The sequence below is a fragment of the Aquarana catesbeiana genome, linkage group LG06 (genome assembly GCF_042186555.1).
Source record: "Aquarana catesbeiana isolate 2022-GZ linkage group LG06, ASM4218655v1, whole genome shotgun sequence".
Lineage (NCBI taxonomy): Eukaryota > Metazoa > Chordata > Amphibia > Anura > Ranidae > Aquarana > Aquarana catesbeiana.
This window is the reverse complement of record NC_133329.1, coordinates 251,643,041-251,663,563: the sequence shown is the minus strand read 5'-3', so window position 1 is coordinate 251,663,563 and position 20,523 is coordinate 251,643,041. Positions and strand designations below refer to the sequence as shown.

Sequence of the window (20,523 nt, the reverse complement as noted above, 5' to 3'; positions counted from 1 at the left end):
GGCCGCACACTGGTACAACATCTTTATTGAAAAAAGTTTTAAAATCCAAATTCAGTCCATATGGTATAGAGGCAGAGCTAGATAGATACAATTTTCCCTCTATTCCTGTTCTGGTGACAACTTATAAATTTGGATCTTTTTTCACTTTCATTCCTTCAATTGCAGAGATTGAATCTTCCTAACAGGGACACAAATAACAATAAAAACATGGCAGTGGTTCTAACCCCTCACCATTTTATCCCCCCAAAAATGTTTGCCTTTAGTATTACTTTAACTATACATATGTGTTTATTCAGTATAACAGTACAGAGAAGAACAATATTGATGTATTAAGTGTGGTAACCATTAGCAACCAGATTTTACAATACTGAAACCAGGTCAATACAAGATGAATTCTGATTGGTTTATATAGGTTACTCCAATGTGCACAACAACATTTTTGTTTGTAGTGTTTTACTTAAGAAACTGGGCCATAAGTTCAGCATAGACATGCCCTGATAGGCTGCCCCAGCATGCATGTTTATGACTATGTAGTCAGGAGAAAAGAGCAGGAAAGAGCAGCTGGCACACACCTCCCGCTACTCTAGGTGAAAAGAATAGAATCAAACACCATTTCCAGACCTGAATGGTCTCACTGGTCCCCCCAGAGGGCTCAGCCAGCAATGTCTAGCATGGTCACAGCACAGCCTACCTGACCGCAGTTACCTGCCAGAATGTTTAGATTTCTTTTTAATAGAGTTTTACAAACGTTTAGTCCTTGTTTTCAGCAGGCATTTTTTAGTGACAGTGTCAGAATGACAAGCATCTCTATTGTCGTAAAAGTATTTGTTTCTGCATTTGGATCATGGTAACAAGCAATAATGCTTAAGAGGAAAAAAATAATGATTACAATGATAAATAGCTTTCTTCATTTATCAAAGCACTTTTACAAGGCACTACAGTATATACATGAAATATCTGAATGACAAGAATATACTAGGTGTTCTCTGTTTATTGGGTATATTTGAGTATATTGCTGCTGTGAAACTTTTTTTTTTTTTTTTTTTTTTTGCCCAATAGACCATTATCTGGATGTTTTTACATGCACTATTAAAAGTGCCCTAATATGATTATGTAGTCATTTCCATGGATATGTATTCAGTTGTGTGCTCAGAATGATGAAACCACTTTGTGCTGTAATACATACCCTTCTTCTGGCAGTGAGGGTCTAACTGCTGCCAGTTAGTTTCATTGAATATGTTGTAGCCAATAGCTGACTCTGATGACACAAGCGTAACACAAGTTGGAGTATAAAAGAACACCTAAGTAACACATGATTTATCATTGCAGATTTGTTTTTAAGCTGGAATCTTAATTGTAATAGGAAAGTTTGCTTTCCACAGCTTGGCAGCTACCCAATTATTTAAAAAAAGGCACTAAAAAAAAAATTATATGAGAACATGGTAAAGGTACATGTCTGCAGTTTTATTTACCTGTGCATTCTGGTAATATTTTCTCCTGTAAATATGAACAACAACAATCAAGCGACCGATAAGGACATCCTGTGCAGTTCTTGTACTTGGAGACAGAACAGCAAATCTTCAAGATTGGAAGCCATAAAGATCCAGATACTTAGCAAACTTCGACTGGAGCAGGCACCTAACATCAGCAAGGATGCTATAAAAAATCTTTTACCCAAAGCTCCTCCGTTAGAAGAGCTGATTGACCAGTATGATGTTCAGGGTGATGACAGCAGTGAGGGATCCATGGAAGAAGATGATTATCATGCCACCACTGAAACTATTATCACCATGTCCACAGAGCGTAAGTAGAGAATACCAGTCTCTCTGACAAGAACACTTTCACATCTTTTATTCTTTGGACAAGCCAAATGCTTTTTTTCCCTCCCTTCTTTTAACTGAACACTACCAGGCTGTGTTGTGTGTATTGTATTACATGGAGAAGGCCAAGCTTTAAACTCACACATGAAATCTCCTAAAATCACTTGGGAAAAGCTGAAATACAAGACAGTAGGGGGATTGGATATTTTTGTTGCTGGCTATTTTTAGAGAGCACCAGTAAATGGTTCATTTGAGAAAAATGGCATGGCCAAAACTGTGTTAAATAGTTCATAGCATGCTGTGTGCTGTGCGTGCATGCTGTCTGTATTCCATCGATTGCCTATCTTAACATTGTAAATAGCTTTGTGCAATGTGACAATCTTGCTTTTCTGTTTTAAATCAGCATTGAGATTGTAAATGTGAAAATACTAATGAGAATGCAGGGGATGATGTGCTCAACATTGCAGGTTTCCATGCCAGCTAAGCGAACTCAAGTTTGCTAAACACACCCTAGCATTTCAGAAGAAGCAACAAATGCTGTAATTTGCCTTTACTTTGATTACTCTGATTCCTGTGTTAGAGATAAACCTACCCCCCCCCCCATTGTAAACCATCCCCAACATCTGAAAAATGACATTTAAATTAGTATTATCATGTGTCAATTCTGAAAGGGAGATGAAGGCAGATTATTTTAAACAGGTACTGTTTACACTCTGAAAACTGCAATGTGTCTTGAAAACTACACAGTGGATCCAATTTAATAAAATAGTAGGGGATGCTTATTTGGCTTAGTGAATAAGGTAAAGATGTGCTTACTTTACACATCCAACCATACAAAAAGCAAACTCCTGATTTTTGTATGTTTGTGCACATAACTTGGATTCAAACTAGATATAGCTTTATTTTATACATTTTGTGAAGTGATCATTCACTACTTTAGTAAATCAACCCCCTTTCTGCAACTAGTGACTTAATGCAATATGTTCATATCCATGGAGGAGTAGCAGTCCAGCACCAGGGTTTGCTGAACTGGATTTCTTAAACTATGCTTCTGCATCATAGCATAACATCAAAACAGTTGTCCATAAAATGATGCCTTTAATTTAAAGTAAAATATTGCATATTCCAAATCATTAATACAATTTAAGTCCAGCCAAACCTTTTTTTTATCATTTGGAGTGAATGAAGAAGAGTTAGAACCCCTTTAGGTTTTTACTGCTGTCTAGGGCTCTAGGGATTACCCCTCGCTTTCTGTCCTAGTAACAACGGTTTCACAAGACAGGAAGTGATGCAAAATCTGCAATAAGGACACCAACAGCAATACAAATTTGATAGGGGGCCTATCCTTCTCAGATTTTACAAAAACAAAACAAAAAAGGATTTTTATTTTTTTCCATGTTATTGTTGCAGATTTCCCCCTCACTATCTGGTAAAACCATTGTCACTGTGACAGTAAGTGGAGAGACCAACATTAAAACCCAATGGTCTTCCCAACTCTTTCCAAATTGTAAAGGAAATATTAGCTTGACATGCACTTGAAAGGGATTCAAAGCGATTGCAATTAATGGCATAAAAATCATCAAAAAATAGAAAATAAAATATATTGTAAGAAAATCTGATCTTTGAAAATATTTATTTACATAATATATGATACACTTGCCCAGGTAAGCCCTGGTATTTGGTCATACTGGGTTGATTTACTAAAATTGGAGAGTGCAAAATCTGGTGCATCTCTGCATAAAAACCAGCTTCCAGGATTTATTGTCAAAGCAATTGAACAATTTAGAAGCTGGTTGGCTACCATGCACAGCTGCACAAGGTTTTGCACTCTCCAGTTTTAGTAAATGAACCCCACTGTCTCATAACATATACATAGTTTTTGTAAAAAAAATTTAACACAGATGAGAGAATACATTTAAATATGTTAACAAAAAACTTTGCAGCTGGTTGATTTACTAAATGAGTACACTATCACTATAATAAAAAGCTGTATTTGGTTAAATAATTTATTTATGTACAAAGAAAATTCCCTTTTTTAATTTGCTCTGCACATAATTGGATGCTTAAGTAATGTTCAGTGAAAAGTGAACTTTTTAGTAAATCACCCTCAAAGGATTATGCTTGAAAACTAATAGTAACATTAAATATGCAAGTAGGAATGCATTACTTGTAAGGTTTTTTCTCTTATATTCTCTTTCTGGTGGTATAGATTTAACAGATATTGTAAAAAATGTGCAATGTTGAGAAGCAACAGACAAATGATATTTAGTACTTTAATATACAGATGTATATTGTTACATAAACATGTTACATTTTATGCATAAAAAAATATGTCAAAGAATAGGTTAACTCCCCAACTAAATCAAATAGCTAAATAGCATTTACAACCTAAATATCATTCTCATGTGTGTGTCTGCTTGTGTAAAAAAAAAAAAAAAACAGGATTTGACCATACAGTGATTTATTCAGGTTAATTGGCACTGCAAGGTTCCGGTTAACTAAGTGAGTTATCCTTCAGTATGCAATAGGCATTGCATACTAAAAATAAGCTTACTAGAGGAGTAATTTACCATAGTTATTTCAATCTCAAGAGCTTTCTAAAGGCAAAAAAGATTTTTTTTTATAACTGTCATTGGATGGTTTTCTGGGTACTCCTTAGGTTCTCTGATCAAGACTTAAAAAGGCTTTGGGCTGTTTAAATAAAGGAGTTGAGAATCTTCACACAATAACATATACACACAATTTATTGTGTGAAAAGTATCAACTCCTTTAGTGAATCAGTCTGAATATCAACAGGAAAATACATGTGGACAAGAAGCAATTCAATAACTTTTTGAAATAACATACCAATTTTCCAGTGGAAAGTATGGATTACTGTTCTGATCTAATAAAAAATCTACACTGGACCTGTCCATTTGAAAAATGCTCTGCACAGTCCAGCAAGAAAGCAATGCTGAGCATACTAACTCCATGTATCTTTAAGGGCTCATTCACATGGATATTTGTAGTTGTTTTATGGGCCTAGCGTAACTTCCTGAAGCTTTCCCTTGCCCAAGGAGCTGCATGTGCCATGTACAGCCTGTCATACAAGTAAATGGCTACACGCAGCAGTACTCATGTAAACGCCAGTGCTTGTTTGCAACAGCATTTACCTGTGCATGCATATCTGACCTGTTTCTCGCGGACAGTAGTTTTGCACTTGCATTAACATGCATGTATGGGTAAACAACGATGCAATGAAACATCTTAATTTAAAAGAGTATGGCTTTGTACAGGCATTCACTTGTATGGCAAGCTATGTATGTGCACATGCTGCTCTCCGGTGTGGGAAAGCTCTAGGCAATTTACACTAGGCACATAAAAACACTTACAAATATCTGTGTGTATGAACCCTAATGCAGCATTTTCCAAAAATATCAAATGTCTCAATACAAGGTACCCAAACCAGTGCTTTTTCTTTGCTGATTACTTTGCAATTGATGTAGGAATTTTAGAAATCACACCAATGTCTGCATTTTTACTATTCACCCTGCTACATAGTGAACTTGGTCATGCCACAGATTTTTTTTACAACCACTCCCACTTGTTAAACACAGCAAAGTATAACTAAATGGATAAAACCATACAGTGTCTTACATATAACAAAAGAAACAGAACTTAAACTTACACTGCATTGATTCATAGATAATACTCTGTACATTAGAAAAGGTCTGCATGTGCCAATAATGAGTATTTTCAAGAAGCATGTGCTCAATCCCATAGGAGCCAGATTCCTGAAATAATTATTGAAATCGTTCTGGGACTATAAGCTCCACACATGCTGTCAGGATCACTTAGGAATTTAGAGGAAGCATTGGAATCCAAATACATCTGGCTCTAACAACCATGTGATCAGTAGCAATGGCAACTTATTTGCAGTTAAAGGGTTGGCCAAGCATCAACAGGAAAACTGTCTAATGTAAAAAAATAACCCCCTTTAATGCAGTTAGTGAATAACGCATTTTAATGCACTCCTATTTATGGCCCGGTAGTCATTCAACACCAAAGTTTATTGAATAGACTTTTTTTGTCAGTAAACAAAACAAGTTTTATGTTACTACAAAGAAAATCTAGGTTCATAAACCATTTTGAAGAAACACAAAGGATTGTGAAAATGAAAATAAAAATAAGACATATAAGAAATTTTGGTAAATTGTGGTAAACAAAATTTATTCTAACATGATTATTAATGAATGGAGAACTAATAATGAATGGTAAGAGGAGTCAGGCTTACTTAATGCTATTCTTTGGTAATGTATCAGGTCTTTTTGATATAATATTGTTGAACAAGAAGCGCAGTAATGACATTTTACTTGGGTAAGTAAATACAACCATGCTTGAAACAGTAGTAAACCACTGAAAAAGAAAAAAAATTAAAAAACCTGCAAGACAATGGCATAATGGGCTAGTATGCATCACATACTAGCACATTATGAAATACTTACCTTCCAGCGGCACCCGGTCACTGCTGACAGGGCTGACCTTTCTTCCGGGTTTGCGGGCTGCGGCGCTGTGAGTAGATGAAGCCACGAGGACGTCACTCCCGCGCATGCACGTGGGAGCCCTCTGTTCTGGCAAGAAGCTTTGAAGGTCAGCACGGAATATCCGACCTTCAGAGCGCATGCGCCACTAACGTCAGCGACCACATGCAGGGTGAATATCTCCTGAACAGTGCATGTTTAGGAGATATTCATTTTACCTGCAGGTAAGCCTTATTATAGGCTTACCTGTAGGTAAAAATAACAAAGCGGGGTTTACTACCGCTATAACAGAAAATATAAAGTGACTGTCCCTCTCTTTAACTTATGTGTTAACCTATTGACATTACTTATACCTTTTGTTCTATAGCCAGTTATGCATCTGAAACTTTCATTTAAATGGTAAAAATTCAGCCTATCATTTGAGCCTACAGTATATGTCTACTTGAAGGGTATGTACAAATAGTAAGCTTTGTCTGACATGGATTACTCACTATAGCCTCTATGATAAGAATAAATAGGGTAGATTTTTAAAAATTTTTTGAATAAAGTAGGGAATTTATAAAAATCCTGTCAAGTTAGTATAGCTGTCTATGTCCTACTGGAGAGATTCACTCTCTCTATTTGTCCTGGTGACTATTGTCACAAAGACAAAACGTGATAGAAAATCCAACTTTATAGAGTTGTCACCAGAAGAGGTGAGAGTAAATCATCTAATGGTGGGGACACTTATTCTGGTGACAAGTGTCTAAGAGATAACTGCACTTCCCCTCACTTTGTAGAGATTTCCTCTCACTTCCTGTTGTGACTTTGGTACAGGAAATGAAGAACTGGAAATGGCACACAGACAATAAAAAATAAACTGATGGATTTTAACTCTTCCATAACCTATCCAGGTCTGAAAAACTTGTTTTGGCTATACATAGAATTTAAAGTAGACCTCCAGCCATTTTTTCTAGTTTTGGAGAAGGGTTCTTATTCCAGTTTTTGTCCTCCAGGGGGACAGTCATACTCACTAGTTGTCCTGTCTCCATTTCTAACAGCACAGAAGGTTTTCTGACAGTAAATCTAAACTTCCAGTTGGACAACAGTTCCCACATCATTACTTGATTAAAGGTTAACTTTGCCCAAAGCAATTTTAGAACAGCAATGACAACAATTGAGATAACTCTGGAGTGCCTGTAATGTACACTCAGGTTCCTTTGGACCGATAATATTGAGCCCTGAAGATCATGGCAAGTTGCAATTGACTACAAATGGCACATGTCACTGACCACGTTGTTTGTATGACACCTGTTCAAGTGACCCTTTCCTCACTTTGGTAAAGTTTAGGTCTTACAATGTCTCTGGAACAAGAAGTGAGCATTTAGAATAATAGAATAATTAATACCAAAATGCTACCTAACCCAGAAGTGGAGATAGACAATTAGCTTAAGATATTATTGGACAATACATATAGCACTGTATTGCTGTGAGTGTAGCCATAAAAAACAGATAGAATGTCCACAGTTAGTCCATTCTGGAAAGTATATGTACAAAGGGTGTTGCAACCTGTTTTATTGTGCATATTATAAATGTTAGAGAAATAAAATAATTCATTTTTTAATATGCAATTGCCTCATGTTGAGTTGATAAAGTCTGCCTTGTTTCAACCAATAGGGTTCCTATAGTTCTGTATGTATAAATGTTTGAAATATCACTCCACTAAAGCAAGTATTTGAGCTTTGATCCCACCAGTGGGTTGACTAATTTGTTTTATATAACTCCAGAGGACTCAAGTGATGAGATCCCTGTATGTTTATGTGCAGCCATCCTACATGTGCACTTATCTTCTAGTAACAACTAAAACTAGATGGAAACCAGTCACTAACAAGCTTTACCACATGCATGTTGTTTCAAAAGTGATTTTCAAAGTTTGTAAATCTGCAGCTTTTCATAAAATAATATATTTATTCCTGCCATGAAGGTCCTTGTTCAGGAACTTCCTGTTATAGGATGATGGCACTCAATTCTTATCTCTGAAATGTGCTCAATTGCTCTAATTATAGAGATACAAGTGGCCATGTCAACACACACTTTGAAGATAAGTGACTATTGTCACTGTCAGTGGTGAGCTCAGGCATGTTCGGACACGAGTCTGAACCGGCCTGAGCTATCCCACTGGGAAGCTGTCAAAACCGACAGCCAATCATAGGCGGCAGAGGCATTTCCTGCCCTGCAGCCAAACATATACACACCCCTTCTATATGTGAGGCTGCAGGGCGGCTGAATACCTTTGCCACCTATGATTGGCTGTCAGCTTCCTGGCAGGAAACCTCAGGCAGGTCCAGACTCGTGTCCAAACATGCTTGAGCTCATCTCTATGTGCAACTGCTCACGTGCATGCATGAAAAAAGGTCACAGCTACAAAGAGGTTACAGGAGATCAGCAGTGCTGAGATGCAACAAAGGATGAAAAAAAAGTCCTTTTAATAGTAGTTTGTTTATGGCACAAACAAACTAAATATCATTCAGTTAGGGTTTACATTCACTGTAATATATTCCTGTGTCAAAAAATCCAAGTAAAATGATCTCCTATACAACCCTACTTCTGCAAAATTCTTTACTCTACTTACCACTCAAATATTCCTCATCTCTAACTAAATTTGCAAATTACTAAACCTTTTTAAATATTTTGTGCAATGTGACTCAGTAAAGATATTTTACTGTTTTTGTTTTTTACAGCTGACTTTTCAACTACAGAGAAACAAAAATGTTGTTACTTCAAATTCAGCTCTATAATGCAGTACAATAAAATAGCAAAAGCTCAGCTTTGGATTTATTTGAAGCCAGTCCAAAGACATACCACAGTTTTTGTGCAGACATTCAGACTTCCCAGATCATCAAATGATGGCACAAGATCTACTGGAATCCGACCACTAAAGCTTGAGATGACCCCGGGACCTGGTGTCTGGAAAAGCCTTGATGTGAAAGCTGCACTGCAAAACTGGCTTAAACAACCTGAATCCAGTATTGGTATAGAAATAAAAGCTTCTGATGAAATGGGTAGAGACATCCCATTAGGCCATCGTGGTTCAAATGAAGATGGGCTGGTAGGTCATCTGTTTATGTAATTGCTGAGTAAAAAAGTGAATAGAGTTTAGCTAAAAGGGTGAATAAAATCTCTTGCTATGATTTAAAGTGATTGTAAATGCTCCTTTTTTTCTTTTTGCTTAAACTTTCTTTATTGTAGTCGGTCACAGCTTAATAAACACAGTTTAGTATGTGCTCAATAGTGACAGACATTTTCTCATTTCAGCAGTAGTAATAGGAACGCAAACATGTAAATAAAATAAATAATAAATAAAAAGAAAAAAGAAGGGGAGTAAAGGGAATAATGTGATACTAAGAAGGCAATGCATACATTTAGCGTGTGCGATTTTAGTGTTTTGTTGATCAGCTATGATTGTTATTAGGCCCCAGCCGCCACAAAGTAGCGGCCAGGAGAGCCCACCATTTTTCTGGGGGTTTCATCACCTGAGCCATGTCGGTCCCCCTAGCTGGGGAAAAGAAAGCCGAGGGAGCACGAGACCACCCCAGCCCAGGGACCACACCAGAAGAGGGGGGCAACCAAAGCTTTTTTTTCTTTTAAAACAACAAACATGTTATACTTACCTCCTCTGTGCAGTTGGTTTTCACAGAGCAGCCCCGATCCTCCCTCTTCTGCTCTCCTGGCCCCTTCCTCTGGTGAGTATCCCCTCAGCCAGTAGCTTGCTACAGGGGGCACTGAGCAGAGTCAGAGCTCTGTGTATCCATTCAGACACAGTGCCCCGACCTAGCGCCATCCCCTCTCTCCCCTGATTGGCTGACTGACTTTGATTGACAGCCATGGGAGCCAATAGCGCTGCTGCTCTGTCTCAGCCAATCAGGAGGAGTGTCTGGAATAGCTAAGACACTTGTGGACATCGCTGCAGAGAGAAGGGGCTCAGCTTAGTAATTAGGGGGGTGCTGGGGGTGCTGCTACACACAGAAGGTTTTTTTTATCTTAATGCATAGAATGCATTAAGATAAAAAAACCTTATGCCTTTACAACTCCTTTAATGTTTGCTAGCAATTACTTCACAGATTTTTAGTAGCTTAATTAAGCTACTAAATTGTTATTGATTGTTTTCCTTTGTTATTATTTGCCAAGAGTAGCACTTGGCTGGAACAAATGGCCATCACTGACATAACCTATACCAGTAGAAAGTATTAACCATTACCAAGGAGCTTGGGTTTGGTCTGAACTTGATTGGAACTTCCATAAGGAAGCTGTCACTACCACCCACTTAACTGTGATCAATGACACGTGACCAAATTAGGTCAATGATGTCACAAGCATTACCGCACTTTGTGTATGTGGAATTGTGGGGTGGGGAATGCCTTGGCCACAGTCTATTGGGTACATTTTACATTTTTTTTGTAAAAAATATCTTTCTGCAAACATTCAAGTTTGGATTGTCAAAATGTGCATGCAAAGCCTGTAGAGTAGGGAGTGCTTTTGGCAGTGGATTATCCAAGAGTGTGGGAATGGGCCAATAGTCTTTCGTTAAAACAATGTAACCCATTCCATCAATCTTGCCCTGAGACTTAGCCAGAAGATGTCTGGCAAGATCTGGAAGTGTTTATAAACATATGAATGTTCCACAGTCAGCTAGATTGAGGAAAGTATCTGTTATATTTGGTTCATCAGAATGTACCATAACAACTCAGCAAGGAATTTACCAGGTTAACGTCTAAAAAAATGTTAGGCATCTTTTTGAAGATGATTATTTTGTAATAAGATCTAGACCTCTTCTAAAAAATATAAATTCATAATTAACAATTAAATTAGGAGCTCTGTTGTTGCATTCTAACTAACTACCTACAGTACAGGACTTTTCCCAGCAAACATACAGTATATATATATACCAACCTACATGAATCTTCATGATCATTCATGGCTGATTGTGGTTACACATTCAAAGACAGTGGGCTCTGGTTGGAGAACCAGAGTGTATTAATGCATTACACTTTCTATAGGTCTTTTATTAAATCCATACATTTAAAATCTATTCTGATTTAAAGTGAAGGTTAAATTAATTGATGCCCTTCTCAGCTACAAATACTCACTTTCATTTTGCTCCCCCACTATACAGCTCAGTTGCAGAGAGCAATGGAAATACCTAGCACTTCTAGGCATGGGGAGATGGTACCTTAATTTCATCCTTTCATACAATAGCACTAGTACTTGGCAATTGGTAGCCCAGGAACCTAATGTTATAATGTGGAGGTGGGTAGAGAGTCCTTAGCCCTGTGTTAGCTCTTTTTAAACTTAGAGACTGAATGGAGCGGTGTGGAAGCAGAAAGAAGCTGGGGAGGAAGGCTAAGGGAACGTATTTTGTCCTTCAAGAATAAAGAACATGTTCACCTTAGGAACATTTTTTAGGGCAGAACAAGGAAAATAACATTTTTTCCATTAAGTTATGATGTAAACACAAAAACTGCTTCTTCAAATCAACTGACTTATCCATAACACATACGATGCAGAGTATATAACACAATGCAAAATTACAGTTATTTGCAGTCTAAATGACTGTAATTAGATTGGTAAACTGGAAAGGTCTACTAACGCAGGGAGGCTTAAGCCAGCCATAGATGGATCGAAATTCAGCTGGTTCAGCAGGAGCGGGCAAATTTCAGTCCACCCATGGTAAGGTTAGTTGTAGTTACTTCTGTACAACCAGCATGTTGGAAAGTTTTCACTTGATTTGTGCCTCCCTACTGTCAGAGTACAATAGCTCCGCAGGAGGGATTCCCCCATCCACCTTATATGTGCGGCTGACTGAACAAAAGAAATTAATCATGTATGGCCTGCCTTAGTCCTAAGTGAGGAAGACATGTCAAAATTATATGGATTATGTCAAGAGACACTAGCATGTTTACTAATAATATAGTCTAGATAATAAATAATGAGGCTTAAATGGAAAAGTAATGCTGCAGATACCTAAGAGATATGCAGAGTGGCAGAGAAGTGGAAGAGAAGTGAGTTGAAACAAGACTAAAAAGAATAAAGGCTTGATGTGGAAGAAAACAAAGACAGGGGGGGGGGTAAGCAGGGAAGATGCGGTGGAAGTTGGCATTGGGGACCCGACCGGAGTAAAACTCCCTTTCACAAATGACTCAAAAGCTCATTAAAGTGATAGAAGAGGGAGGTCAAAGTGGCGAGTGTAGTTCAGCCATGGACACCATGCCTTCAGGAATTTGAAATGTGAATAATTTTATTTAGAGGTGAGTTTCTCGTAAATCATTGCGCCCATAATCCATAATTTTATTTCTCTTAAGCTCAGGCTCTAGCTATAGTCTGGCAGGTGCCAAGAAAAATATGGGTTATTAATTTAAAATAGTTGGAAGTGAGGACAGGAATAGGCCTGTGAAGAAGCGATTCCAATGGGTCACAAACCAGATTTTTGTGGAGGATAGTTTGTATCATAATATAGATCCATATCCACAATTTCTGAATGATGGAGAATCCCGTGTCTTTTTCATTGCTGTTTACTGTTTCTAATCAATTTGCTGTCTGGGCAACCTACAGTATTTCCATTCTTTTCTGTCCAGTGTTAGCCCACTCTGTGTCAAGTTACTCAATCTATCTTTGCATTCTTCCCACCTGTATCTTATTTGAGCAGTACTTGAGGGTGTTTAACATGTTCTCATTTCTCCGCTGAGTAGTGGTACATTGCATGGCTTAGTGAGTCTCAGTTTGCAACCAATACCATGTTTGCCTATATCATGTGATCCTGATTATGATAACCCTTCAGATCCCATTTCTTTTTTCTACACTGTGTATCCAGACCTGCTATTTGAACATATGTACCATAGCTGTCTATCTGCACTTGGGTACCTTAACCTGGTATTCTTGTACTGGTTGCAATCTTCGCACTGTACTCTGCCTGTCTTTGCTTGGCCTACTCACAGATTATCCATCTATATAGGATGTTTGTACCTTACATATGTATAGTGTCTGTTGCTCAAGTTATAAACTTCAAGTGTTGATTCTGCATATTAATTTTTGATTTTGCTTCCCTTTCCTGTTCCTTGTATCCAGATTTTCAGTTTGTAACTGTACAGTATATTTGATCCTTGTTCCTTACTTATGTATTTTGTTTTTAATTCTGGTTATAGCCTTCTGTGTGGATCTATTTAGTCTATTCATTCTATACTTCACTTTGTTGCAAATTGCATATGCCACCCTGATTCTGGCACCCACACCCACCAATCTACAAAAGAATGTTAAATGAACAAAAAGTCCTGGGCGCATCTACTGTATATACAACTACAATTCCAAAAAAGCTGGGGCGCTGTGTAAAATCTACATAAAAAAAGAATGCAATGATTTGGAATTCTCATAAACCCATATTTTATTCACAATAGAATATACAAACATATCAAATGTTTAAACTGAGAAAAATCACCATTTTAGGTAAAAAAAAAGTAATTTTGAAATCTATAGCAGCAACACGTCCCAAAAAAGATTGGGACAGGCAACAAAATGGTGCTAACAAGGAAGAGCTGGAGGAACATTTTGCAACTAATTAGGTTAATTGGCAACAGGTCAGTAACGTGACTGGGTATACAAAGTCAGTGTCTCAGAAGTAAATACAGGCAGAAGTTCACCAAACTGTGAAAAGCTGCATCTAATAATTGTTGAGCAATTTTAGAATAATGTTCCTCAACATAAAATTGCAAAGACTTTAAATATATCATCATAAGATTCTGAGAATCTGGAGAAATCTCTGTGCGCAAGGAACAAGGCTGAGATTTAATATCGGATGCCCATAATCTTTGGGTCCTTAGATGGCACTGCATTAAAAACAGGAATGATTCTGTGAGGGACATCACTGGGCTCAGGAATACTTCCAAAAATCCCAGATTGTGACAACAGTTCACCGTGCCATCCAAAAATTTAAGTTAAACCTCTATCGTGCAAAGAAGAAGCCATATCTGAACATGATCCACTGCCAACTTCTCTGGGCCAAAGCTCGTTTAAAATTATCTGTTGCAAAGTGGAAAACTGTTCTGTGGTCAGATGAATCAAAAATTGACCTTCATTTTGGTAACCATGGGCGATGCGTCCTCCAGACTGAATAGGAGAGGGACCTTGTTGCTTGTTATCAGCATTCAGTTCATAAGCCTGCATCTCTGATGGTATGGGGGTCCATTAGTGCATATGGAATGGGCAACTTGCACATCTGGATAGGCACCATCAATGCTGAAAGATTTATCCCGGTTTTAGACCAGCACATGCTCCCATCCAGATGACATGTTTTTCAAGGTAGGTCTTGCATATTTCAGCAGGACAATGCTAAGCCACATACTGCATCTATGACAAAAGCATAGCTTCATAATAGAAGGGTCTGGGTGCTTACTGGCCTGAAATCAGTACAGACTTTTCACCAACTGAAAATATTTGGTGCATCTTTAAACAAAAAAATACAACAAAGAAGACCCAGGACTGTTGAGCAGTTAGAATCCTACATCAGGCAAGAACAGGACAACATTCCTCTCCCAAAACTCCAGCAACTGATCTCCTCAGTTTCCAGAGGTATACGAAGTGTTATTAAAAGAAGAGAGGATGCTACACTCGGTCCTGTCCAAACTTTTTTGAGACGTGTTGCTGCCACCAATTTCAAAATTACCCATTTTTTTCTTACATGGTACATTTTCTCAGTTGATATGTTTTCTATTTTCTATTGTGAGCAAAATATGAGTTTATGAGATTTTCAAATCATTACATTCTGTTTTTATGTAGATTTTACACAGCATCCTAACGTTTTTGGAATTGGGACTGTATTAAAGAACACAACGTTTAATTAAGAAGGCCACTTCAACAGCTTACAAAGCTTTCAGATACTGCTAACTTGTGAACTTTTGGGTTCTGAATCCGTATTTCATGTATTTTGGGATAATCTTTTTTATATTTGTTGCATGTTCTCATCCACATAGCATAACTTAAAGTGGAACTAAACTGTATCTGAGCACCACGAAGTGAAAACACTATTCATTTTTAATATCCAATGCAAACTCACTTATCCATCCATGTCTCCATGCTTTCTTTTGTTGAGAAATTTGTTTGAACCCCCCCCCCTAGCATTTTTAGCAGTGGCCATCTTGAGCAGGGACAGGTGATTCATGTAGCATTTATGTAGCTTTGACTTCATGTAGCACTGAGGGTGTGCTTTGCTGAGAAAGCCATTCTATTCCTCCTCCAAATAAAAATGCCCAAGAAGACTTCTGGGATGTATTACATCATTTTGGCCTGGGCCATAAACCAGGAAGTAAATGAAGAAATGTAAAAAAATAAAACAATTACATCTAATATACCTTCCTATCTATGTACTAATGCTAGCAGCATAAAGATTATAAATAATCAATGTTGATTGAGAGAATTTAGTTCCGCTTTAAAAAAACATTTAAAAATGGGGATTACCACTGTAGATGCTCTTTTCTGATGACTTTAGCCTAGAAAATACTATGCAGTTCTCTTGTTTTTAAAGAGTTGGGGATCTGTTTTGCCATATTTAACCTTGTCTGTACTGTGCTGACAGATCTCATTATCAGTTGTAGACTAGATTTGAATATGGTTTATCCTAACAAAGGGTGAAAGGTTTAGCAGGTTTTTTTTTTTAATCCAAACTTCTACTGATATTGAAGGTCAGGACAAGAAAAGAGAAATATCATATATTGCAGAGTATACAGGAGTTACATTCATGCATGGATAAATAGAAACAAAAAGGATCATAACCAACATGTCAGTAACTTTTGAGCCTGTTGCAACAGCTCTTACTCTGAACTTCAGGGTAAGACTGACAGGCATCCATTGCACCGAATACAAGACATAAAATAACAAAACAGCAGGTAACAAAACAGTTTCCATGAGGTGGGAGTGTCAAAAACCATAATACTAAGGAAGGTGTTATCAACAATGATTACATCTGCAGCAGCCTATTCATTACATTGGCAGTAGGCAAGTTGCTCTCTCAATAATAAGAAATTAACATATTCTATCCATTGGAGAAGTAGTATTTTGCTTATCAACTAATACAAATGCTGCACCACATCCCTTAATAGATAAATAGAAATTTGAAAGGAATATTTGAGATTTTTAGGATGCACAATTATAACAAAATCATTTATAAAAAAGTAGCAATTTATTAGGACAATGTTAAAAACAGAGATTCAAAAGGGTAAGTATTGATATACTTACCCTTTTGAATCTCTGTTTTTAACATTGTTAAAAACACATTCTGGAATCCCTACTTTCAATATAGGGAACAGACTCTCCTATCTGAGTAATGTTGGTCAATCCAGAGATAGTTATTTGTAAAATAATAGTTAGAGACTGGGCAGTGAATATGGCTGAGATGAGCCTTATGGGGGGGGTGAGAGGTGATGGGGAGGAGGATTCAATGTTTCTTTTTTTTTCCTCTCTCCTTGTTTATTTCTTTGCCTATAGAGGCAAAACCAGGACTTGTTTTTGGAAAGGAAAAAGAAATGGTGCTTATTTTGTTAAGAGACTGAGCATGTAACATGATAATTAATATCAATTAAGATAAGAAGAAAAAAACAAAAGAAAAACATATATGTAACTGTGGTGCTGTGCACTATGAATCCTTATTTGATATGATTGTATAATGTTTTGATATATGAAAAAATAAAAATAAAGAATTTATAAAAAAACAAAAAAAAGCAAAACAAAAGGGTAAGTATTGATATTGCAGTACTAATACAGGTGCAGACTGATTTCATCTCTACATGTTTCGCCTTGGAAATCAGCTTCTTCAGGAGAATTTATTGATATCAGGCACAGTAAGCACTAAGAATAAAAATAATTTTTTAGAAAAATAGAAAAATGAACAGTCAGAAAACATCAAAAGCATATAACAAAAATTTACAAACATGAAAACATTCATGAGTTGGTGAAAGAGATGAAATCAGTCTGCACCTGTATTAGTACTGTAATATCAATACTTATCCTTTTGAATGTCTGTTTTTAACATTGTTCTAATAAATTTCTATAATTTCTATCCGTTGTTTAACTGTTGGGATAACTCTTAGTAGTGTGTCTGACTTATGGAGTGCTCTAATGCGGTGTTGGGCTTGATTCGCATGCCAGAGCTTCTGGTATTGGTAAAATATCGTATCTGATCTGATCATAAGATTTGATTATATGCCAGAGAAAGCCTGACCTATATAAAATAATTCTCTATGCCTCCATTCATGGAAGCCCTCTAGTTTAGCCAGCTCAGGGTATGATGGGTTATGCCCCGAGGTGGTAAATCTGAAAAAGCCAGTCAGTTTCAGGGAAGTTTTTAAGGCACCCAGACACTTCTCAGAAGGAGCGTAGTGTGTGTGTGTGTGTGTGTGTGTGTGTGTGTGTGTGTGTGTGTGTGTGGGGGGGCAGGCAAATTCATCTCTAAGTTGGAGATTGCAGGTAAAGCAGGGTCAGGATTAGTGATTAGACAAGCTATGGGATCACTATTACCTATGTGCCCCCAGCCAGCAAGTTGCTGAGATTGGGCAGCAAGGAAATACATTTTCCCCTCTCCACAAGTAAGCAGCCTTTATTTCGCCTTAGTGTACAGGAATGAGAGGGTGACATACTGAGTTTGATTTACTAAAACTAGAGGGTGCAAAATCTGGTGCAGCTGGGCATTGGTAGCCAATCAGTTTCTATCTTCAGGTAACAGTTAAGCTTTGACAAAAAATACAAAACTGGAAGCTGATTGGTTTCTATGCAAAGCTACACCAGATTTTTCACTCTCCGGTTTTAGTAAATCAACCCCACTGCATCTTCTTTAAGAACTTACTGCAGTTGATCAATAAAACAATTGATGATCACTGCAAATAGGTCTAGTTGATGTAATTGGCCCATGTAAGCAATATTAGCAACTACAGCTATACCTTGGATTATGAGCATAATTAGTTCCAGAAGAATGCTTGTAATCCAAAGCACTCTTATATCAAAACAAGTTTCCCCATAGGAAATAATGGAAACTCAGATAATCTGTTCCACAGCCACTGCTTGTCTTTGCAGTAACGCATGTGGCCAGAGGTGCGGGGGTGCCGGAGACACTCAGAAACACTCGGAAACACTCGTAGACCACTTGGAGACGCCCGGAGACCAGCAGTGGCTATGGAATGAGTGGTCTCCGAGCATCACCGTCACCTCCGCACCTCTGGCCAAATGCGGTACTGCACACCCCAGAGGCTTGAATCCTGCTTGTCTTGCGAAACAACCTGAGTCAGGATTTTTTTTTTAAATAGTGCATATTGCGAAACGCTCATAAACCGCGTTACTCACAATCCGAGGTTTCACTGCATACTTTTGTTAGGTTGATGCTAAGCCATGGGTTACATCACTGATTGCACCTAAAACCACAATAACCAGTCATCAACTAATTGAATGAACAGGTAATTTTCTGTATTGTAGCATTTTAAAGAGAGAAAACATTGGAAGATGTACTGTACATGTATTACAGAGATGTACTGAATTTTTTTCTTTTGGCCATACATACATTTTAACTTTGCACCCCAACCTACAAATTTGGCAAAATGTTTTGTATTTACTGATAGTGTGTACCCCGTTGCAGTAGCTGCAACAACTTGCCTTTTATTGTAAGTCACCAAACGAATATATGGAGGGCTAGAAAGAAAATAATTTTAATTACATTCATTTATAACTGATCAAGGGAATTTAACAGTGGTCTTTATGCAGGTGTTAATTATGAAATTGCTCATAAATTACATGTGTTTATTGTATTAAATATATAGAAATGTATACATCAGAAATCTTTTGTTTCTTTCTACCATCAGAATCCCTTCATAGAGGTTAAAGTGATGGATACTCCAAAAAGATCCCGTAGAGATTTTGGCCTAGATTGTGACGAACGTTCAACAGAATCTCGGTGCTGTCGTTATCCACTTACAGTTGATTTTGAAGCTTTTGGATGGGACTGGATTATTGCACCAAAAAGATACAAAGCTAACTACTGCTCTGGTGAATGTGGAATTGTATTCTTGCAGAAATACCCCCATACTCATCTTGTTCAGCAAGCAAACCCCAGAGGTTCTGCAGGCCCTTGTTGCACCCCAACTAAAATGTCTCCAATCAATATGTTATATTTCAATGAAAATGAAGAAATCATTTATGGAAAAATCCCAGCAATGGTAGTAGATCGCTGTGGGTGTTCATGAATATGCAGTTAAATGTCTCCAATGTCCCCAATCAACATATAGGATTTCAATGAAAATGAGCAAACCATTAATGGAAAACTTCCAGCAATAGTAGAAGATCACTATGGTGCTCTGGAATATGTTGTTTTGCTAATATCAAGAGAGTTGGAGCAATTTCATTCTCCCTTTATATTGAGACAGACTGTTACCACCTTTTCATTAAGCTGAGAAGACATATAAGCTTACTGTATTCATTTCTTCTTACCAACTATTACACACAAATACCTTGCATGAAAATGCAGAAAGGAAACTTTGGGACAATGTAAATGTACTGTATTTTCAACATAAACCTTAAACATCCAAAGGTTATTAAACTAGTTCATTATAACCAGACAGTAAACAATGATTTTGATTTTAAACACAACTTTTTAAAAGCACAGTGTTACTAGTCTCGACTGCAAAACGTATTTTTTTTGTTTGGTTAATTTTGTAATAATAATAAAGAAAAAAATATAAAAGAGTAAGGCTGCATAATGAATATTTTGATGGTCACTGTCTTCATAGCATACAGACAAAATGGAGGTACACTTAGGGATATTTATGGTATTGTGAAAAAAAATATTTACAGGTATACTATTGTACTGAACAGAATGGGATACAGTGCCTTGCAAAAGTATTCACCTCCCAGGCATTTTTCGTGTTTTGTTGCCTCACAACCTGGAATTAATATGGATTGTTTGAGGATTTGCATCATTTAATTTACAGAACATGCCCACAACTTTGAAGATGTTTTTTTTTTATTGTGAAGCAAACAACAAATAGGACAAAAAAACAGAAAAAGTCAATGTGCATAACTATTCACCCCCCTAAAGTCAATACTTTGAAGAGCCACCTTTTGTGGCTTTCACAGCTCCAAGTCACTTTGGATAAGACTATATGAGCTTGCCACATCTT

The 20,523-nt window shown here is 37.3% G+C and overlaps 1 protein-coding gene across 1 annotated transcript; it reads left to right on the top strand.

The window, feature by feature from the left end:
- The first annotated feature begins 1,299 nt into the window (after positions 1–1,299).
- On the top strand, positions 1,300–20,050 carry LOC141146705 (growth/differentiation factor 8-like). The gene is made up of 3 exons (XM_073633195.1): positions 1,300–1,803; positions 9,061–9,428; positions 19,210–20,050. The coding sequence occupies exons 1-3, from the start codon at positions 1,440–1,442 to the stop codon at positions 19,588–19,590; spliced, it is 1,113 nt and encodes a 370-aa protein (XP_073489296.1). The 5' UTR covers positions 1,300–1,439; the 3' UTR covers positions 19,591–20,050.
- Positions 20,051–20,523: the final 473 nt, after the last annotated feature.